This window comes from Thalia democratica, chromosome 4 (genome assembly GCF_965202585.1).
Source record: "Thalia democratica chromosome 4, ktThaDemo2.hap1.1, whole genome shotgun sequence".
NCBI lineage: Eukaryota > Metazoa > Chordata > Thaliacea > Salpida > Salpidae > Thalia > Thalia democratica.
This window is the reverse complement of record NC_139168.1, coordinates 58,775,674-58,799,145: the sequence shown is the minus strand read 5'-3', so window position 1 is coordinate 58,799,145 and position 23,472 is coordinate 58,775,674. Positions and strand designations below refer to the sequence as shown.

The following is a 23,472-nucleotide window of genomic DNA, read 5'->3' as shown; positions in this document are numbered from 1 at the left end:
TTTTTACAAATGTTCTTACATAAAACTTAGTACAGCAAAATCTTAGTGAGATAGTCAAAGTTTTTATTACAGTATTCTTAATTAAAAGTTAGCTTGTTTATTATTTTATAGTACCATTTTAGCTAAAATAATACATAATAACTTTTTAATAGAGCAACAAACTATTGAACTACACCAAAGATAAACTATATAAAAAACATTTTGTAAAATTTTAATATATAAAATGCGTAAAACCCTAACACCATCAAAGATAGAATTTGTTTATTCTATTTCATTCAAGTTTAGTAGCAAAAAATTATGGTAAACAGGGGTCTGCGCGAACGCAAGTACCCCATTGTGAAAAATGACACGGCCGACTTACTCAATTTTGAGTAATCGCAGAGGTCAGTAATCAACAATGTGCAATGATGATACCTCACCCTGGGTCAACAGCCTTCCTGATCACTGTTGAGACCCCCGTCAGGTTAGTTTACCTAAAGAGGAATTGGTCTGCAATTGTATTTAAAACTTGAAGCGTGTGTTAACTATTAGCAGCGTAATTACATAGACAAACGAGAGAACAATATAAAAAAACACTTATGAGAAAATTTTAAGCGTTTCTGAGTTACATAAAAATACGCGCTGAATTAAGCTCAACATAATTTTTAAAAGTTCTTTTTATTATTAAGATGCTGGCTGTGTATATAAGTTTACTTACTGTAGTAAATTGATTGTAAATAGTTATCAAAAAAACAGAGTTTTTACAAGCCATTTATAATTAAAAATACAATATTAAAACAAGATACTTTATTTAATAATAGTTTTTGTAAACATATCAGAAATGGTTAGTATTGATCATAGAGTCAGAAACAAAAAAAATATCTAACGCTGGCAATATTTATGAGTTTAATAATACAGTTCTAATAAAATGTTTAACTATACAAGTCAGTTTGTTGAAAACAATAGTAGATAAAAGCAAAAAGTGTATATAGACCATTTTAAATCAAAACTGTTGAAACATACTTTATCAAAATTACAACATAAATATTATACTAATTTATAAATAAACAATTGACTTTTTATAAAGTAAACAAGTTATTTTATAAATGTGTATGTCATTTGCAACTTGTATATTGAAACTACTCATTTTATTTCAAAACTATACGAGTTTCATTGTCAAGTGATATATTTTAAATGAACTTGAAAAAAATTTGGTTAGTAAAACAGTTTAAAAATTAGTTCAAATTATGACGATAAAATAAGTTCAAACTTGGTGTACTTATACGGCCATTCCGTACACTTTATATTTAATACACTGTTAATGTAGGGGACTGCGCGAACGCATGTTCCCCGTGTGAGAAATTGTACGGCCGAGTTGTTCACATTTGGAACAATCGCAGAGGTCAGTCTCACCAATGTGCAATGATGAAACCTCACCCTGAGTCAACAGCCTGCCTGATCGCTGTTAAGACTCCCGTCAGGTAAGTTTAATTTTGCAGCGATCTGCCTCTACACATTCAATATGCACATAAATTAGTATGTGGGTAAAACATTGTGACGTCATGATATGAGAAACATGACGTAAAAGAGAGAATTTCTGTAAACTTTAAGCCTAAACAATTTTTTATTACTTTAATTGGTATATGACTATACAAAAATTACACATTTAATTTCCAAAATTTTTATTATAGAAAATAAACAATACCAACGTTCAAAATACAAACTTTTAGCATTTTTTTAAATAAATGAATAAAACAATTTTCAATATTATTTCAAAAAATTAAAATAATAATACTTTTATCAAAAAACTAATTAACTACTCAAGAAGTTGTTATCATTTTAAAGGTAAAACTTTACAAAAAAATTAGGAATTATATATAAAAGTGTGCATACTTGAAAATAATGTATGGTTTCTATCTAGCATGCATGACAATCAAAATTCTAAGATAATGGGGTCAGATTGTTCATTATTAAAGTTTACCAGATTGCTCAATTACATTGTAATATTAGCTAAAGCTATGTACCAGTTAAGCTTTTTGAGGGAGGCGCGCGAACGCAGCCAACCCACCGCCAGAAATTGTACGACCGAATTGTTCAATTTTGAACAATCGCAAGGGTCAGTTTCATCAGTGTGCAATGGTGAAACCTCACCCTGGACTAACTGCCTGCCTGATCACAGTTGAGCCATCGCCAAGTAAGTTTAATTAATTAGTTTAAGGGCTCGTACAATAAAATCGCAAGTGCTTAAACGATTGCAAATGCGCAGTTTTACGTCATCTATGAAGACAAAAAAAAAGATTATAAAACGAGATAGACTTTTGAGCTTAAGCACTTTCAACCATTGTCCTGAGTTGTTTTGTAATATTTAAATTAATAATAATTTCACAAATAAACTATATTGAAAACATAATATACTTTATGTAAGAGTTCTACATATACTTATAAAATTATTTAGAACTTAGATTGAAACCCTTAAATAAAATTCCAATTTTGGATGCTTAAGTAGATGTTAGTACTAAATTAAATTAAAAAACTTAAGTGTTTTTGAACTTTAAATTCAAATGGTTTTAACGCTGTTCAACACAGTAAACTACTTGCATTTACCTATCAAAATTTATTTAAAATGTAAGTAAATATACTTAAAGTTGTTTTAAATTAATAATATAAGTACTTGTATTAGTAAAAAAAGCTTTAAATTTTGAACATTTAAAAGTATAACAATAATTCTCTTATTTTCAAAACACATCAAAATTTTATAAAATTTACTATTTCATCGAAAAAAAGCCTAAAGTTGATGTAATTATTGTTAGTTTATTATCGTAAAATATATTTTATAATGTTAGCTAAAATTTAACTTATTTTTAATGAAGTAAATAAAAAACAAACATATTGTTTTTTTTTAACTTTTATAAGGACTATTCAAAATAAATTTAAAAAAATATTTTCATCAAATTTATTTCAATATGAAAAAAAAACATTTCAAAATATCACATTCTGCAACTATAAATCGAGAACCATCTTATAATATCAATATATGAATGATAAAGCAAACATATCACAGTGAACATATCTGCTGGCTTTAAACTATATTTTAAAACTAACTTTTATTTTAAATAAGTTAGCAATTAACGAAAAATATCAGCGATTCTAAACTTATTATACAAACTATAAACAATATTTTATACTTAGCTATAAATTTTAATACATTTAAAAAATTAATCATCTTTAGTGTTTTTATTTTTCATCAGGTTATTAAAAACAAGCTCATCAATGTTCACAAAAAAACTTGCATTAAAAATTAAGAACACTAAATTAAAAAAACTAAGTACTTTCATTACTAAAACCATGAAACCACTATCTATAGTTAAAATAAAGTAATTTACCTTAAAAAAGGTTTTTTTAATTTTACACTCTCAAACATTGATAAGTTTAATAGAAATTTATCGGTTTTAGCAGTTTTTGAAGTTTGACTTATCGTTGGTATAAAAATTCTGAGTTTCAGGATAACTTTATTGTTTTATTTGTACAAATAGAACGTGTTTATAACGCTTTAAAGGCTAAAAATAGCTTTTTTTTTGAAAAAAAAACACCGCCAACTATGTCTAAATTAATTATAGAATCAACAAAAAATTATTAAAAAACATATACTGTTCTGATTAAACAAAGTTTGATTTTTAAAATGATATATTTGAATGTATTCACATCTTAACTCTTCAATATTATTCTTATGTAAAAAATTAATCTCCATTTTTAAATTTCTTAACTATTTACCAAAAGTTTAGTAATACAATTTGGTATCTAAACTGGTAAGTTTAAAACTTACATAAACTATACTGTCCAAATCTAAACTATTTTACATTCATAATGAGTAAAGTAAGCAATATTTATCAGACGATTTATAAACAAATAGCAACAATTTTGGACCTTTACTAAATTCACGTATTCAACATTTTTAAAGCACAAAGAAAAGTTTAATAAGTATTTAAGCTCGGTACCTTTTCTAAGAGTTTTTTTCAAATGTTTTAATAAGTTGTAATAAATTTCGATGTCTAATATTACTTGTAAAAGTAATCCATGTTTCACATTTAATAATACTTCATAAGTTTGTCATTAAATAATAACTTTTAGGTTAATGGTGTTCTTATATTTTCTAAAAATGTTTGCATAAACTATAAAATAAAGCATAGTTCCTTAAATAAGCTGTAAAAATTGATTTCCAATTGTGAACATAATTTACAACCTGTTAACTTCATTATTTTATAATTGTATAACTTTTAAATATTTAAAACACAACGTTAATGATAATTTTTTCTAACACATTTTACTTTAAATACAAAGAAATCGAATTCATAAAAATATATAACATTTGAATATTGCTGATAAGTAGAACGATAATTATGTATAGTTTTTAATTAATGACACAACCTATATCTAAAAATATTAGAAGTGATACAACACTTGTCTTTATTTACAAAACTTTTAGTAAATCACTAATGTGAAGAAGACTCCGCGAACGCAATTCAAGTCTAATAAAATATTCAATTGTGCAATTCAAATTATTGATAATAGTAGTAGATAAAACCACATATAGACAATATTAAGCCGAATAAATTACAAGATAAGTATTTTATCATTTTATAAATAAACACTGGACTTGACATCGAGTAAACAGAAAGATATTTTGTAAAAGTAAATTAAAATTGTTTTAAACAGATTGGTCTAGATAAGACATTCCGTATTAAATACATGTCACAATCATTGATCAATGTAATTACAAAAGTCTATTCCTAGGCGACTTTCGTCAGTATTGGAACGCAGTGTAAGCTAATTCATGAGACTTGGTAGGGGACTGCGCGAACGCATGTTCCCCGTGTGAGAAATTGTACGGCCGAGTTGTTCACATTTGGAACAATCGCAGAGGTCAGTCTCACCAATGTGCAATGATGAAACCTCACCCTGAGTCAACAGCCTGCCTGATCACTGTTAAGACTCCCGTCAGGTAAGTTTAACTTTGAAGCGATCTGCCTCTACACATCCAATATGCACATAAATTAGTATGTGGGTAAAACATTGTGACGTCATAATATGAGAGAAATAAAAGGAAAAATGAGAGAATTTATAGTAAAAACTTCAGCTAGCTTTAGAAAGCAAAAATACATGTAGGGCTTAAGTATATCATCGTAAGAAAGTTTTGTAATATGTGTTTTTACTTCAAATAAAAACATGTTTTAGTACGTACCGCCGGTTGAGTACGCACTTTTGAGCCAAACAGTTTGTGCTCAAATTTTTTAAAATAATAATTAAAGGTATAAAAAAGGCTGAGATATTCAATTTATTTATAATAATTTTTTTCATGTTTGATGTAAATAAAGTAAAAAATATTCAATATAAAAATAATAATCACACATATTATAAATAAATCTCTATAAATGTTATAGAGTCCTAATGATTGAAAAAGTAAATAATAAGTTCGTAGTAAAACTAAAACATTACTATAAAAATATAGAACGTGGAATGCATTTACATAGCCTATTGAAACATAGAAGTAGACTTTAAAAAATTACTGTCTGCAATGAAAATAAAGAATAACGCAACACACTTTTTATTTATACTTAGATGATTTAGAAGACATGGCTGTTAGAGTATCTTGTCGTTTAATTCTAGCAGACACTTTTTATAACTCGCATTTTTTTTTTATTTTAAAAGTGACCAAAAGCGGATTATAGCTTTTTATAGGTTTACCATAGGCATGTAATTATACTGAAGACAATGATTTTTTAAGAAATATAGACTTAGGGTGAACTTTATCAAAAACATTGCTAGCTAGTAACTTTTGACTAGTAGCATCAACATAAATTGACTCATACTTATCCAGCAAAAAAAAATTGAAAGATACAAGATAGAATATAGCTTTTTTTTATCTTTAGTTTTAGGGACTTTTTATCTAATGATGGTCTGTTAGCAAAATTATAATAAAATTACTTGTATAAACTTTTAAAACATTAAAGAAATTTATTATTCTTATAATTCAAGTAATGTAAGGTATCACATTCTACAACAGGAATTACCCAAACTGGGCCAAGTGGCTGCGAAACCAACAGCAAAGGACAATAAGGTCATAACTTGAAACTTACATTAGATATTCTGGACTTAATGATAAAGAATTAAAAAAAAGGTCTTAGGCAGTCTTAATGCTGGTTTTTTGAGAAATCTTGTTGGAGGGGACCATAGCTTTTATAAGTTTCTTAAAGGGATCTTTTTTTAAAAAGTTTGGGAAACCCTGTTCTACAAATTATATTCATAATTGCATTTATGAAACTAAGTTTAAATCGTTTTTTATAATTACTTATAACTTTTTAAATACTAAAAAAATAAGAAAATTTAAAATAGACTTAACCATGTTTATAAACTACTAAACTAGTTGTAAATTACTAAAGTGTTTACAACTGAAATAGTGGATAGATTATGTAACAATAAAACTAATATATAAAATTTTTAATGCAGACAAATCAATAAAAACTCTTGTAAAATTTTTATTGTAGTGTTTTCTTTGATAATTGAATTTGATACTTAAACAAAAACTAATGGAAAACTTAATTTGTAAAAATACATTTAAATTCAAAACTTAATGTATTAAAAGCTTTAATAATTTCTAAAGCTTCAAAGACAAGCTATAAAATATCCATTAAGTCAGTATAAAAGCTCTATTAAACTAAAAACTAAGTTAGTATGTATACATTTGCTAAACCAGTTTATTAACTTCTCGACTTTAAAATTGGGTTTTTGATGCCACAATAACAAGTTATTTAGTTAATGTGGTTTAAAAATTCAGTTTTCAAATCGAAGATACAACTTTCAAATTTTATATATAAGTCAAGAAATAATGTTTTTCAAGTTTAAACTTTTAGAGACAGGAATATGGTCGTAGTTATTAATAACAGCAATCTGGAGTATTTTTGTTACAGGTTAAACTTTTTTAATCTAAGACAGTGTTTCCTAAAATGATGGCTGAATACTTTAAAAAAACTCATCTAGAGTAGTTATTTACTAACTTTAAAAGAAACAAATTATAAGTTTTTTAGCTAAATAGTTTATATTTGTTGTAAAAAAATTGTAGACAATAAAGCATAATAGTTTTTAAATATTTAATTTAACTTCTATCTTAAACAGTAATTGTTTAGCACAACAATAGAGAAAAATTTAAATTATGAAACATTAAATATTATGTAGCTTAAAGTTCATAAACCTAAATTCATATTAAGACTATTAGACTTTAGAGCAAACTCTAAGAGTTATTTCTATATAAGAGATTATTTTAAAAACGTAAACTTATTCTTATTACAAAAAAATACTTCGAAACCTAGGCTTATTAGTAAGTTTGTTTTTATATATATAGTACAACTAATTTAAAATATTTGTTCATTACATTCAAGTGTTTAACTATAAGCTTTAATTAAATAAAAATTATAAAAAAACATAAAATTAAAAACAGGCACTAGTTAAACTTGTAAAAACAATTTATAACTATACAAAAAAAAATCATTTAAAAGTTTCGTTTTACAATATATTTGTACTATTTTTTTTACAAAATATATTTTTTTAAAAGTTTTCATCGGAGTTTTACTATTAAAAGCATTCAATTTGACTTTCAGTTTATAAATTTTTAAATTACAAGCTTTAAGAAAAAACTATTAGGAAAAAAGTTGTATTTAAAGATTACGCAATATTTTTAAAATAATTTACTTGTATGCTTTTTTATTTCAGTTTAAAAAATCTTACATTTTTTATCATCGAAAAACAGATTAGCTTCAATGCTTTTAGTATTAGAAAAAACATTTTAAAGTGAAATTTTTAGTAATTGTTAAAAATTTATACTTTAATCAATTGACCGGCAAAGTACGGCCCATTTCAGCTAAAACCTACTACTGGACTTAATTTCTAGTCATAAGATCTTTCGCAAAACAATCCAAATAATTTTATTTTTTAATAAAAATTTTCAAACATGATGATGAGATGTTAGTAAGAAGTACTAGTTTTATCATTTTAACTCTTTATGTAATATTTTTATACCAAACCAAAAAACACGGCAAACAACGTTTTTTTTTTCTACTATCAAGTAAAAAAAAAAATATTCTGTCAACTACTCACATAATGGTTCCGAACTCTGTCAATAAAGCAGAATTTTAAAATCGCTGACTTGATAAATTTTGATTTTCGGCATACTAAAGAAAAAGACATTCTAGACTCAAAGTTGTTAAACTATATTTTATTTTCGGAAAAAGTTTTCAATTGTTTTTTTCATAATCTAAACTATTTTTAAATTATACCCATAAAACGGTTTTGGGATTTTAGAACAGTAATTTGCATACATCGTAAATATAGTTTTTTTTCCCGTTTTAAAAGTTGTATAACAGACAAATAGAGTGTGCAGCACATCTTTTGCTTAGATTGTGCTAACTTTGGTACTAGAAGAAATATTTTTACTTTGCTCGAAGCCTTTTATAGATAAAAACTAAGGCTATGTAGAGATATTTTTCTGTCTAAAAATAATAGCTGGTTGAGGTTTACTGCTTAGTTCAACTTCTTTGTTAAATTTAATTATAATAGCAAGGACTAAAAAAGGTTTACGCAATAAAGAGCATTAAATATTATCTTTAAATAATGAAGTTTAGACGGGTAGAAAACATAAATATTAAAAACAAACCCATTAAAAAAAACATTAAAATATTTCTTTCTAAACAGAGTTCACATAAAAAAGCTAAACAAAAAGTTTAATCAAAATGAGCACACTTTTTTTAAGTTTTATAATTTACAAAATTGTCAACAGAGAACGTATTACTGTGTTTAAAGCTTCAAAAAAAATACTCAGAATCTGATCAGTTTTGTGTTTTGTGAAGATTGAATTTTTATCATGTGACAATTTGGTTGTAAAACACATTTATAATCCCTAAATACTATAATTATTGTAATTACTGGAAAGAATTTTAGGAAAGACCCTTCAACAGTTTAAATTAAACAACAGAGTAAAATTTTAGCCCAACTAAATGAATTTAACTTACTGTATTACACAAACACTACACAAAAACTACTACTTTTTTTTGTATAACTTAATTTATTTTTAAAATACCATTATATGCCGTAAAACTATAAAGAGTTTAATTATTAAAAGTTATATCTAAAATTGCAATAATTCACAGCTTATTAGATTAAGTATTTTTATTTTTTCGCGCTTTAGAATGTAGGAATTTGAAAATTGATAACTTGGACAAAACAAAAGTATCAATATTTGAACTAACTTTAAAGAATAAACACTGATAATATTTTATTTAGAAAAAATAATAATATGTGTATTTTATGTATATAATTTAATCTTTATAAATTTAAAATTTTATAAAATTTAAAAAACTATATTCATTAGAAAACTATAATTTCTAAAGCAGCATACTTAAGCAAGAATTTAAATAAAATAAACAAAAATACAATTTCATGAAATATGTAATCATTTTAAAGCTCAACCAAGTTTTACATACAAAACCAATCCAGCTACTATTTTTTAACAATAAAAAACAGGTGCTCATTTTTTATGTATAGTTATTTCGGGTCCAACAATACAACTTTCCTCCACACTTTCGTTTACTTCTTCTGCAGTCACTTTCTCAGCAGCTACTTCTTCATTTACCTCCTCCTTCTTCTCCTTTTTACTCGCGCTCTCGCCTTCCTGCTTTTCCCTCAACTCCTTGTTCTTGCGCATGTTTTCTTTTCGTCTTTGCCGCTTCGCCCTTTTCTTTGCCGTCTTCTCTTCCGCCTTGCGAATGTTTTCTTCCCTCTCCAGCCGGAACTCTTCGTCCAGCCGGGATTTCTCATCCATATGACTGAGGTAGGCCTGCCTGTTGTACTCCCTCCTTCTTATGTGGCGGTAGACGTGGAACTCACCGCTGCCAGCTCCTGTTGGTGTTTGGTTTTTGATTGGTTTTTTTTTCCATCAGAGGAACTAGATTTCGTTTAAATGATCTGAACAGCTATTTATCTGCTTACAACAGCTTATTTTAAATGTTCAGTAGATTTTTTTATCCACAAATTTAATTAATTGTTCAAGTTATAAACTGTTCGATTTCGTACAACAAAACTATGTAAATTAAGCATACAAAACTATTTTTAATATTTATTGATATACTTTCCTTTTTTTTTGGTATAAATGTGTACTAAACATCTTTTAGGTTCAAGTAACATCAATGATAACATTAGTATAGTTTTAGTAAACGACCAGTCAAAGTTTATCACATATTATGTTTGAAGTACCTTAGTCTAAAAATAAAGAATTATGTTTAAATTATAAATACAAACCTGCACTAGATCCCATAACATCTCTAATAAATTCAGGTGCTTCTTTAGGTTTCCAACCCTTGGGTCTATCAGGAATGTATGCAGGCTTCTCAGGATTAGTCATTAGCTTTGCAAGTTTTAATCTTTGGACATCAGCTGCTGTCTTAGGAAGATTTACCTACAATTTTTATTTTAATGTTTTTTACTTTTAATTATTTTTGAATAAAAAAAGGTTTGATTAGCATGACATTTACTTTAAAGTAACCCTAAAAAACAACAGCTTAAATTGTGAAAAATGTGATTTACTTCCCCTATGCCCTTAAAAAAAACAATATTGACATTTTACTTAACAATACAACTATTGAATGGCATCTTCATACACGTGTTTGTGGGTAGATTCGGATTTCCACTACTTTTTTGGGTAGCTTTTAAATTAAACAAAAGTAAAAATCATTATTTGATGAGTCAGCAAAATTATTATTATTTTTTTTTTTTAATTTAAATCCTTAACCCCAATCCACCTTACCCTAACATAAAAAAAATAAATCAAAAAATAAATATTAAATAATTAAAATAAAAAATAACATAATTTTTTTTTGCTGACTTAAGAACATGATTTGCTACTTTTATGCTAATGAAAAGCATTATTTTCAAGCTACCCAAAAAAAATAATGAAAATCTGAAGCTACCTTTTGTTTGTAACTCTTATTAAGAGAAATCATCCTAGTTTGTTACTAATAAGTACAATATTTATGTTTACAACTTTAGTATCATATGAAGTGTTTAATTGTAATCATTATATGAGTTTAATTGTAATCAGTAGATGAGTTATTTTAATATTTAATACATTTTTGAAATAATTTTTTTTAAAGGTATAACCAACAGATGCACACTTTGTTGAAAGGTACATTTCTAATTTATTTGAAATTTTACAATATCTTAAGTTTTAATATTTAATGCAAGATAACGTGATATAAAAACAAAGCCAACATTTTATTTTTTAAATAATATTGCCTTTATTTATAAGCTGTAAAGGCATAGGGGGTAAATCAGTCTTTATTAGTATCATTTTATACATAAAAAACTGATTAACTAGTTACTTTCACTGTTTGATAAATTTTTTAATAATTTTTAGGATAAAGCAATCTAAGTTTGAGAATTTAAAAGATTCCTTGGGGAAGATAACATTTTTTTATTAATTTTTAAACTTTTAGTTGCTTGCTAACTGTCAAGTGCATCCTTCCTTATGATCTTAAACTTATGTAGAAATTATTAATTTTAAATACAACAGTTTACTTATGATTCAAAATAATCTACCAAAAAAAAAACTTAACTTACAGTCTTTTCTTTATCGGCTGGTCTTTTCCAAGCTTGATTATTTATCTCCATGTTTTCTTCTTTTAACTTTATTTTTTAATGCTAGTTTAGAGTTTTTCTTATTTGTTTGCTTGACAATTTGACTTGGGTTTAAATGTTTGTCACTTGAAGTTATTAAATTCAAAATCAATAAAAGCTGTATCAATCCACCAATGTAGATAAAAACTTTTAGTACTTTTTGAAAAGGGCTTTCTGGTTGTAAGTTTATAGAAGTTTCTAAAACTTCCTCTATTGCCATATAACTAATATAGAAACTGAAAATAAAAATATATATATTAACATTTATGCATCAAAATAACAATTTTTTTTATTAAAATTTAGTAGTTTTATTTTTATTGAGCATTTAATAAAGCCATATTAAGGGGTCAATCACTTTTTAAAAACTTTATTGTCTTTAGTAGAGTTTTAACTAAGTTACAAACTGTTTTTTTACAGATTTTAAAATATTAAAATTAACTTATGAGATATAGCCGGAGAGTACATTAGGTTCCTAATGGGAGGAACAAACTAAACTGTTTTTTTTTTGTTTTTTTTATATATAGATATATTTTTTTAATTCTTTCTGACAGAATTTTTTAAATACTGCAAGGAACATTTCCTGGAAATTTGAGGTATTTATCTCAAAAAACAAAGGATGAGCTAGATATTTAGTGATTTCTAGCTATTTGCCGTTTTAGGAAGCCCCTCCCATAGGGAACCTATTGTTGCCTCCGACTTTGACCTGCTATATCTCAAAATTATTTTAAAATTTTAAAATCTGTAAAAAGCATCTTGAAGCTTAATAAAAACTATACAAAATACAATTAAATTGTGAAAAAAGTGTTTTACACCCCCTATGCCCTTAAAACATTTATTTCTAATCTTTTTCTTATAACTAGAAGATGTTTCTCAGCACCAATCTATTGACCATAGTTGTGAGCGTTCACATTTTTCATTTTTTTATTATATAAAAATATCTTCAAAACTATTCTTTTGCAAAAATAATTTTTACAGGAAAATACTGATTTATTTAAAAAAAAAACTAAATTCTATATAATACTTGTGTAAAATTATCAATCCATTACCAGCCAGTAAAATAGCACAGTACTCAATTTAAGAACTAAAAACAATGTTTTCTGAATTTCTTAATTAATTTCCACATTTTTTTTTTACTTTCATGATATACCTTTCATTTAATTTGAAAAAATATTTTTGTACAAGTTTTGATTTTAACATAACTTGTTTTTGAAATAACATATATGCTTTTAATCTGTGGACAAAAAAATATGAATTATAAACACAAACTCTTCGATAATAACATTTGAATTTTTTTTTAGTAATATGAAAGGTATATATTCAGGGTTTCCAAATTTTCAGTTTTTGAAAGAACAAGTTTGTCAGTTCATTTTTAGTATAAAGTTAAATGAAAGTTAAAAATTTGTCTTAATAGTATAACAACATTGACAAGATACTATAAAGCTACTTTAAATGTTTTTTTTTATGAATAAAATTTGTAATTTTACAAAAAATATATCATTATAATAGTCTTTTTGTGTCTAAATGAAATTTTATTATTTTACTTGCAAAAATAGTTTTAAACTCTTGGTTTTTTCAGGTTTTTTAGTGTTTTTTGTTTAAATTCTCAGGTTTTTTTAAACTTCTTAAATTACACGTTTTTCTTTTTTTTTTTCCTAAATTTTCAAATTCTAGGTTTTTTGGCAACACTGTTTATACTATAAAAGTAGTCAAAGTTTTATGGAAATTAAATGTAAATATTTTGAAAAAAGAAACTTTAGGTTAAGTACTATTATAGGAAGGTTTTTGAACGTATTTATATACCATTTGCAACTTAATATGAATAGGTTATTCATTTTGTTTTTTATATTTTATTACACAAAGCTTTTCAAAATCATACAAGATTTCTTTGTCAAGTGATAAATTTTAAATGAAATTTGAAAAAATGTTTGTTAAGTGAGTAGCTTAAAAAATAACTTTAAATTATGACGTATGTATGAATTAAAATAAATACAAAAATTAGAGATTCAGTAATTAAAACTAAAGGTATGTTTATTAAGGGCATAGGGGGGGGGTAAACACCCTTTTTTGGTTTTTGATCTTATTTTATATAGTTTTTACTAAGCTACAAGATGCTTTTTACAGATTTAAAAAATTCAAAATAGTTTTTGAGATATAGCCGGTCAAAGTCGGAGGCAACAATAGGATCCTTATGGGAGGCGCAAACTAAAACGGCAAATATAGACTATTTCACTAAAAATCTATCTTCTTCTAAGTTTTTTGAGATAACTACTTCAAACTTTCAGGAAATGTTCCTTGATATATTTAGAAAATTCTGTCGGAAAATTTTATTTAAAAAATAAACAAAAAAAAACAGTTTAACTAAGAGAAGATAGATTTTTAGTAATTTCTAGTTATTTGCCGTTTTAGTTTGCGCCTCCCATAAGGATCCTATTGTTGCCTCCGACTTTGACCGGCTATATCTCAAAAACTATTTTGAATTTTTTTAAATCTGTAAAAAGCATCTTGTAGCTTAGTAAAAACTAAATAAAATAAGATCAAAAACCAAAAAAGGGTGTTTACCCCCCTATGCCCTAAATAGATTGTTAATAATTTTGTTTTACCATTTAATGCTACTTGCGTATTTAAGTTAGGTCCCTCTTCCTCAATCAATATTGATTCCAGGCTGTAAAGTTTGCTTTTCTTACATCGTTTTAAAATTTTAAAATTTTGAACAATGCCAGAGTTTTGACAGGATGTGCAATTAAAAAGATGTTCAAATATTGCACTGTTTTTATCTGTTCCGCAGTGGTCTGTAATTTGTTGGAATATTTGCCGTGATGTTTCTCCAATTTAAGAGATGCTCTGATCTGCAGAGCAGGTATATTTATAAATAACATTTGCGTCAAATACTTTCAAGCATTTACTTTTGTTGCTGAAGTAGTCAGAAACCTTTTTGCTGGTGTAGGCCGGTTTAATACTAATGTTGTGTTTTTGAAATATGGATGCTATTCGTTTTTGGAATCTTATTGAACAACTTCCAACGTAAACTGTTGTGAAATAAGCGTAGTTTTGGGTTTCTGTTTTCTTTTCATTTTTTGTGTTAATATTTTCATTTTGTTTAAATGTTGAATTGTCAATTTTGTGAGCTTCAAGAAATTTGTTGATTTTGGACTCTATAAGGTTTGTTGGATACTGATTCTTGAGTAATAAGTTTTTAATTTTTGTAAGTTCATCTTTAAAAGCTGTAAAATTTGAGCATAAATTAAGCACTCTGTTTAGATAAAAGTTTATTAAACCGAGTTTCCAAGATTTAGGACAAATACATAAATATATTGCATAATTAGACCTGTGTCTGTTGGTTTTCTGCACACATTTGTGTGTAGTTGGTTTGATATTTGTTTTACTTCAGTGTCGAAACATACCTTTAGTTTTAATTACTGAATCTCTAATTTTTGTATTTATTTTAATTTATTCATACGTCATAATTCAAAGTTATTTTTTAAGCTACTCACTTAACAAACATTTTTTCAAATTTCATTTAAAATTTATCACTTGACAAAGAAATCTTGTATGATTTTGAAAAGCTTTGTGTAATAAAATATAAAAAACAAAATGAATAACCTATTTACTTTTGCAAAAGAAGAGTCTTAGAAAATGTAGTTTTAATTTTAAAAAATTATGCCACTTGTTTTTGGCAAATTTTCTCTAGGTTTTTAAAATTTCTTCCAGGTTTTTAAAAGTACAAGTTTTTGGGACTGTAATATATTTTTAGAGACGTATCAAAATTTAACTACTTAAAATGTAAAAACTGTTTAAAATTCTAGGTTTTTCAATGATTTTTGTTCAAAATTTTAAGGTTTTTTTTTTTCTCAAATTCCAGATTTTTTTAGACTAAACTGTCAAATTCGAGGTTTTTCCAGGTTTTGTGGCAACCCTTGCCTGAATTAACTTCAGTGATAAGAGCTTTCTAGTTTTAAATTAGTATGAGTTATCATGAGTAGCCTGAGTGTGTGGCAACTCTAGAAAGATTGGCTGAAGTAGAAAAAAGTTAACACTAGAGATATTGAGTTAAAAAAATGCAGTACTGTCTGCCAAGGAAAAATGTGAAAATACAGGGTATATCAGTTTAGATCGGGAACGGGTCACTTTTCCACAAGAACACTTCTGCAGGGCAACTCTTTAGCACAAGCGTCACTTTACATGGAGGGTCACTTTTGCACTAAGGGTCGTAAAAAGTATATGAAATAAAAATAAAAAAATTGTAAAAAAAACAACAAAAAAAAGTTACCCAACCAAAGGTAAGGGTTAGGGGTAATCAAAATAGCAAAAAAAAATTAAGTTAATTAAATGAAATTTTAGAAATTATTCAACCTGTGCAAAAGTGTCCCCTTGTGCTTGAGTGACGCTTGTGCAAACAAGTTGCTGTGCAAAAGTGTCCCCTCATGCAAAAGTGACACCCACCCATATTATATGTGTATCTGAAAGTGAAAGTCTTGAAGAAACTACTTTTCAAAGTTGTTTTTTACAAAAAAAGCACATCTTTTTATGTACACAATACTGACTTACAGCATTGTGCTGCTTATTAATTATTAACAGCTAGAGTCAATATCCACAAACCAGAATAGTGACATCAGGTGCTTGAGACCCTCTTCAACCATGCTAGAAGCTTTTACAGAGAAAAATAGTAACTTTAACTTGAAAATATTTAATGTATAGCATATATAATATTGAATTAATTCTATTAAGGATATTGCGGTCCAGATTGTTAATTACATATTTATTTTATTTTGTTTAGTTTTACAGCAATGAAACCCTTTTTAGTACTTTACTAAATAAAACTGAAATGTTAGGGACAAAAGTTGGGGAGTATTTGACAGTTGACAGTAGTTGGGGAGTTCAATAAGTTACTTAATGAAGGAACAAACTAAAACTAGAAGATTAAAAATTTTTTAATATATCTTTTTCAATTTTTAACTAGGTTGTTTTAAGCTTTTACACATTATTCTCAGCTTTTTTTTTAGTGAAGGAATTTTAATAAAATTGAGTAAAATGTTAGCATTTTTTAAGAGTTTTAAAATGATAGCTTTTAATGGTAATTACCTAGGATGATATTGCACCAATATCAAGCTGAAATTACATTATATTCGATGTCTTTTTCAATCATACTTAAAGGCTAAACACAATATTTAACATTATTTGCAGGAACTTTCTTCTATTTTTATTATTGATATTCAGTATATATTTACTACCAGGTCCAATTTCTTCAATGTGCTTTTTAAAAAGTAAAGACATCGGTAAGGTACGCAGTACGCACGTTGAGAGGTACGCACCCGCGTAAAGAACGCACTAACTTTTTTTTTAAAACTTAATATTTACAAACTTTTTACAGGTGTTATCAGAGACAAAGACAAGCTTTTTAAAGCAAAGATAAAAAACTGTAACTACAAGTGACATTTCAACTACGTTTGACATTTTTACTACATCAAAACTTTATCGTCTGATAAATAAAAATTGGTATATTTATGAAAAATTTATTTGGTAAAACTAAATGAAAACAAAAAAAAATATTAGGTTTAAAATAAGTTTAGTTTAACCTACGTTTAATTGAATTTGTACAAGAACTGTTTTGAATAAAAGTTTAATTATATTTATCAGTAGATAAAAATAAGAACGCAACTATGTCAAAGAAATGAAACTCTAAAAACTATCTAACTAAAATATAATAATTTTTTTTTTTATTTACAGACCTTTTTTTTGACAAATAAAAAAACAACTTAAATTTAATTTCAAAACTAAGTAAGTATAATAAATAAATTATATTTTATTTTAAATAGACTACTCTGATTCTCGTTTTACTGTGTTTCTTTTTTCGTTTGCTGAAAATTAAATAAATAAAAAACATTTTTTATTAGATTACTGTTATACAATTAAGATTTTAAAAGTATTAAACTAGTTTGAAGTCAAATTAGTCTAAAATATTTGAACACTTTGTCAAAAACTAAATTTCGAAATCAGTTACTTAAATATGATTATTTACCTAAAGCTTAGCTATAAAAGGCCGTTTCATAGCAATTCAGAAGCAACTGCTACGCTCTTTTTAGTTTTTATTTATATAATAGACAAAAGTAAAATATTGATTTTTTAAAAGTTGAAACAAAATTAGAAACGTATATTTATATAACAATAAATTTTGGTTAAGTTGTTTTATTGTTTTACAAGTTTATTCACGAACAAAATTTCTTGTTTATTTAAAATCACCAATATATTTTATATAAATAAAGATTTTTTTAATTTTTGTATTATATTTTAAACTATTGCACGCACTATGTATGTGCTTTAATAAAACAATAAAAATTTCAATATACATTGTACAGTAAACCATAGCGTCAGTTAAGTTAATACCCAAACGGTAGAAAGGTTTAGGGGAGATCTAAAGGACCACATTAGTGGTCGCGGCAAAGGGTTGAAAATAGAACAAAGTGTGTTAAGATACTTGTTTATAAAAAAGCACAATATAAACAAGTTTCATGATTTGTTAGATAAGTGCGGGAAGTCATTCCTGTACAAAGAAGAAGACTAATGTTTCAACTAACTAAAAGTAATATGTTTATACTTTGAAGTACTTAAAAGGTTTTCGTTTACAACTCGTTTTTTAGTTAAATTGCTAGTTGAGTGCGGAAGGCCACTCCTGTACGAGCAGAATGATGTTTTTAGTGTTTAAAGAAATTAATTAAAAGTATTTAAGTTTTTCCTTATTGTTCATTTTAAGATATTTTTTTATAGTTAAGTTGTTAAGTATCGTTGAAATGTTTTTTCGTAACTAATAAGAAGCGTTGATACAAAAGCAGCATAATTAGTTTTATATTTATATGTGTTTAAACAATAAAAGAGTATATTTCTGTATAAGAGTTTATGGAATAGTTTATGCTTTATAGCATTTTTAACTACATTAAAATAAATATTATGTTTTGCTAAACTCAAGTCAGTCATACTATGCAGTAGTTACGCATAAAAAATTATCTTTAGTTTCAAAAACAAGTATGAGTCATGGGTAGAAGCTGTTTTTAAACAAAATAGGTTAAAGTTAAAGTATTTTTGAGGCTAACTTTCTGATACAAATAATAGTTTTTTTTGAAATAAATTAGGAGTGGTTTATCTAAGATTGTTTGTTAGTTTTTTATTAAGCTCATAAATTCGGCTGCAACTTAAACTTAACAATATTTGTTATCAAACGATACAAAACGCTCAAAAAACTTGGTCTAAAGACCTGAAATAAGATCAAACCTTTTGGTTTTCGAGTCGTACACAACATGCTTATACATTCTATTACGATGTAATAAAATATATTTTTTTTATCTTCAACAAGTAACACAAACAAAAAAAGAAAGTAAGTAAAATGAAAATTCTGAATAGTATATTTATTTAAAAAGTTATAAACAAAATAAACACTTAAACTTTTCTTACAATTTTAAAATTAAAACAAGTTAAAAAAACATTCGTGCCTAAATAAGTATATATGTTGTCTAATTACAGTTAAGTATGTGTGCCCCGACTGGAGTCTTGATCTTGACTCTTGATACAGATGTACAATTGACTAAGTTAAACTTATTCTTTACTGGTTTAGAATATATGTTTAATTTATTCTATACTCGTTTACCTTTACACTTTTTAATCATAAGTGGAGTTTCATATTAAAATAAAACTAACTTATTTTTATTGAGCATTAATTACGAGCGTGAACTTAGCTTGAGAGCGTTTTTTAGGAATTTTATAAAAATGTCCAAAATTAAGACCCAATTATTTTCCTTATTATAATAGCTAACTAAAAAGTATTTTTTTCATTCTAGAGAACGGTCCTTTGTCTTTAATTGAAAAAACCCATTGAATTGGGATTTGACTTTTTGAGTGGGACCCATTTAAAAATGTTGTCTTTTTTTTCTATTTTTTTATTTATACAACCTTTTCTCCAAAAATTTTATTTATTTCTAGACATACTTGTTAAAATGAGTTTAATGATATTGTAATTAAAAAAATAAATAAGTTTTTTACCATAAGCCTGAATAAACTTTTCAGAAAAATCACAATTTTGCACGATTTTTGTTTTTCAGATATACAACTTTTTATGCAAAAATAAAATATTTTTTAGTAATATTTATTTTTAACATAATTTTTAATATATAATTTTTATTTGTATAGTTATGTTTTATGATGTTGTGATATTTTTTCCCAGTTTATTATTGCTTTTAAAAATATATGACCAATACAAGTTTTACCTAAACTCTTAGAACTTAAGCAAGAAATCCCTCAAATAGCGTTGCTAAGAATTTAGGTAAAACTTTTCGGGATTTTTTAGGAATCGGGGCACACAATATTCAACACTATTTGTAGGAACTTTTTCGTATTTTATATGATATTCAAAATATATATTTACTACCAAGTCTAATTTTCTACAATGTGCTTTAAAAAAGTAATTACATTGGAATGTAACTTTAATTTCTGCTATCTAAAACGGTGGTCTTCACAGGATGCACCGTTTACAGTAGTTTACATGGAAATAATTTTACTTTGCGCAAAAATTTGCAAGTCCAATAAAATATTTACAAAATGACGTACAGTAACCTCTCGCATCTTTACGCACTCTTGACGTTACGCACTCTCGTTTAGTTACGCATTTTAGAATTATGTATAGTTCTTTGCCTTAACTAAAAAAGAATGCTCAATTTACTGTGATGTAAAGAGCTTATTTAAATAGATTTATACAATTTGTATTTAATAATTCTAAAATATTCAAAAAAAAAATTATTTTTGTTGCACAAATTAGGTTTATTGTATATTTTTAATTTAAAAGATGTTTTTAAATGCTTACTGACCTCTATGTCTTAAGACTTTGTAAACTTATGTTCCTTGATTAATTGATAAGCATTTAATTATTCCTCAGTTTATCAGAAATTTTGTTAACAATCAGAGATTAAATTGAAATTCTAAAAGAAATATGACTGTGTTAAATAATGAAAGTATAATAAAATAATGAGAGTTTAAAACTTAAATAAATGATAAAGCATTCTTGCCCTATATATGGATAAACATCTTAAAAATAAATCTAATGAAACTTCCTAATCCAAATTCTTATGGCATGAAATTTCATTCCTACTCAAAAAATCCATTAGTATATTTTTAATACAATGAAGACAAGTTTATCCTTATGTGGGCAAAGGTCATAAAAAAATGTAGTAACATAAACAATTTTTATTAAACATTTTTCTGATATTTTATTTATTGTTGTTCAAAAGAAGTACTCCATTACAGCACCAAATGCATATTTTCTTAAAAGGCTATAGAATCAAATTTTAATATAGACACCACACCATTTCTTTATTGTAAACAAGTGCTTAATTATAAACTAAATAGGCTAAGTAGAATAGAATATAAGTATTAAATATCAAACAAGTCACATAACAAAGAAAAAATATTCCTATATTAGAATTAGTTAAATTTTTATACAAATTTTAATGTTTTTATATAAATTTAAATCTTTTTTTTAATATATGTATAGTTTTATCTTTTGTTTTCATATTCATAAATAAAGTAAACAAATTGTTAAAAGTTAAAAAGTCCACAGTCTGCTTTTAAGTAGAAGCAATATCAAAAAACAGCTATTATAGTAAGTATATTTGGTACCTCTCGTATCTTTACGATCTCTCATATCTTTACGCATTTTTTCTGTGGACGCAATGTGCGTAAATAAGCGAGAGGTTACTGTACTTTTTTTTTCTGTTTGAAAAAGTATGACAGCAATTAACAATTCTTAACACATTACTTACATATTTTTTTTCTTAAAACATTAGTACTATTGCTTTTTTAAATAATAAGTCACATATTTTGTATATTAATGTGCAGAGAACTAATTTTTCTGTAGTATACTATGCACAAATTTTTAAAAGGTTAAAGACCACATATCTAAAAAAGTTACTTATAGTAAGTGAAAACATTTTAGTTCAAGTATATATTTTTTTGTCGAAATTAAGTTTCGCTCAAAGAGCTTGTCAGTCCTTAAAACATTTTTTTATTCAAATAGAACTTACTTTAAGTATTGTAAACTTATGCTTTAAATACTTTGAATAAAGTTATTTTTTCAGCGAATTAATTATTTTATATGATTTTAAACATTTTTACAACGGTATGTAATCTATTTAAAAACAAAATCAATATTAAAGCTTGTGCAAACTTTTAAGGAAACATTAACTTTATCTTTAATCTTTATAATATTTTAAGCTTTAGATAAAACAGTTATAAATGTTGTTTTAACGTTTCAATTAGATGAAGTTTATAGTAAAAAGCATAAATGATAATAATATTGTTAATTCAGTTTTTTAATTATAGCAAAATATAAACACAGCTAGTTCTTAGCATGGTTTGTTTAGTTTTATACTATAAATTAAGTATTTGAAAAGCATAAATAAACGACTGGCTTTAACAAAGTTATGTAACTAGAATAACATTCGTAATAATAATATTTATTTAAATCAAATAAGATTGTAGTGCAATTAAAAAAAAAATTACAAAAAAAAAAAAAAAATTTTCAAATTAATTCTATATAAAAATAGTGTAAAAACTAATAGAAGTTTAAAAGCATAATTACAACTATATTTTGACATCTCTAAAAATATGACTACAAAATTCAATTTAAGTACTTCTTGGTAAAACGTTTTTATTACGTACAGTGTGAGAACTACCACAAGTTATTGTAAGAAATTAATTTTAACAAAAATGTTTAGCCTTGATTACATTATAAGCTACAATTAAGAATTGTCAGTTATTTACATTTACAGTAAACTAAGCTAATTACAAATTAAAATATGACGTAAAATTTACAACTAAATGTTCATTCGTAGTTATGACGTCTGAACTGCTTACTTAAACGTGCTGATGTCAAGGAAATTATGAAATTAGCGTAAAGTGTACGCTTATAATTAAGTTTCCGGTAAAAACATATCAACAAATCTATCACATTTGAAACAGCGAGCTACACTTGAAGTTGTAAAACTAAACATTCAATAGAAAAAATATTCTTTAATGAATAATATTTAAAAAGTGTATAAAAAGTTGTAAGTGAATATAGTTTTAAATTTACTAAAAGTTAATACTACTTTTATTTAAAGCTTTAGATATAAAGTTTATTTATTACTAAGTGTTTGGCTATTTACATACTCTTTCATATGGAGGAAAACAAACTTTTGTCCATTGACTCTCTGGTTGACTGTTTCAATCTGATAAATGATCAGGGGGTTTTCAGCTGCGTCAAACTCAAGCTCGACCGCATAACTGACCTCGTCGACACAACTCTCCGCTTGCGTAAAAAAGACTGCCTTGCCATCCACCATGCACTTCTGCATTGTTATGACGATGAGTGTTGTTTTCTATTGTTTAAATACAAGTTCGTCTCCAACGATTTAGAACATCGTTTCCGCCAACTGGTCCTGCTAGTGTGGACTCCAAAAGGTTACGAAGAAAACACTTCTGGCGACTACAAGCGGAAATCGGTCCAGCTTGAAAAAATTTTCCGGCCTGACGTGGTTGTTGAATGCGTAGAGAAAAAGTCCGCTGAATTCACCATGCACAGTTTAATATCTCTGAAACTAAAGAATTGAAACTAATTTGTGAAAACACTAATATATTTTCAAATATAGAGTGATAACGTTTTAAACTTAGTAAAAAAGATAATGACTCTTTATTACAAAAGTGTCCAAAGGGTTTATTTTTAATTAAAGTCATCAGACCACCATAACAAAGAGAAAA

The 23,472-nt window shown here is 26.0% G+C and overlaps 1 protein-coding gene and 4 non-coding genes across 5 annotated transcripts; all 5 read right to left on the bottom strand.

The window, feature by feature from the left end:
- Nucleotides 1-305: 305 nt before the first annotated feature.
- Nucleotides 306-471, bottom strand: LOC145835320 (U1 spliceosomal RNA). Its single transcript, XR_014369854.1, has one exon. It is a non-coding gene; the product is annotated as a U1 spliceosomal RNA (small nuclear RNA).
- Nucleotides 472-1,304: 833 nt separating this feature from the next.
- LOC145835317 (U1 spliceosomal RNA) lies at nt 1,305-1,468 on the bottom strand. The gene has a single exon (XR_014369852.1). It is a non-coding gene; the product is annotated as a U1 spliceosomal RNA (small nuclear RNA).
- Nucleotides 1,469-2,017: 549 nt separating this feature from the next.
- Nucleotides 2,018-2,181, bottom strand: LOC145835321 (U1 spliceosomal RNA). Its single transcript, XR_014369855.1, has one exon. It is a non-coding gene; the product is annotated as a U1 spliceosomal RNA (small nuclear RNA).
- Nucleotides 2,182-4,822: 2,641 nt separating this feature from the next.
- LOC145835319 (U1 spliceosomal RNA) lies at nt 4,823-4,986 on the bottom strand. The gene has a single exon (XR_014369853.1). It is a non-coding gene; the product is annotated as a U1 spliceosomal RNA (small nuclear RNA).
- Nucleotides 4,987-8,660: 3,674 nt separating this feature from the next.
- LOC145834067 (PRKR-interacting protein 1 homolog) lies at nt 8,661-11,929 on the bottom strand. Its single transcript, XM_082941400.1, has 3 exons — nt 11,641-11,929; nt 10,324-10,480; nt 8,661-9,924 (listed from the first exon to the last, which is right to left on the bottom strand). The coding sequence occupies exons 1-3, from the start codon at nt 11,689-11,691 to the stop codon at nt 9,554-9,556; spliced, it is 579 nt and encodes a 192-aa protein (XP_082797526.1). The 5' UTR covers nt 11,692-11,929; the 3' UTR covers nt 8,661-9,553.
- Nucleotides 11,930-23,472: the final 11,543 nt, after the last annotated feature.

What these genes read in the sequence shown, in the direction of transcription:
- LOC145834067 (XM_082941400.1), bottom strand. Translation starts at nt 11,691, where the DNA reads ATGGAGATAAATAATCAAGCTTGGAAAAGACCAGCCGATAAAGAAAAG. An exon ending in CAGCCGATAAAGAAAAGACT is followed by an intron (nt 10,481 to 11,640) that starts GTAAGTTAAGTT and finishes TAAAAATTGTAG; the next exon opens with GTAAATCTTCCTAAGACAGC. An exon ending in TGTTATGGGATCTAGTGCAG is followed by an intron (nt 9,925 to 10,323) that starts GTTTGTATTTAT and finishes AAACACCAACAG; the next exon opens with GAGCTGGCAGCGGTGAGTTC.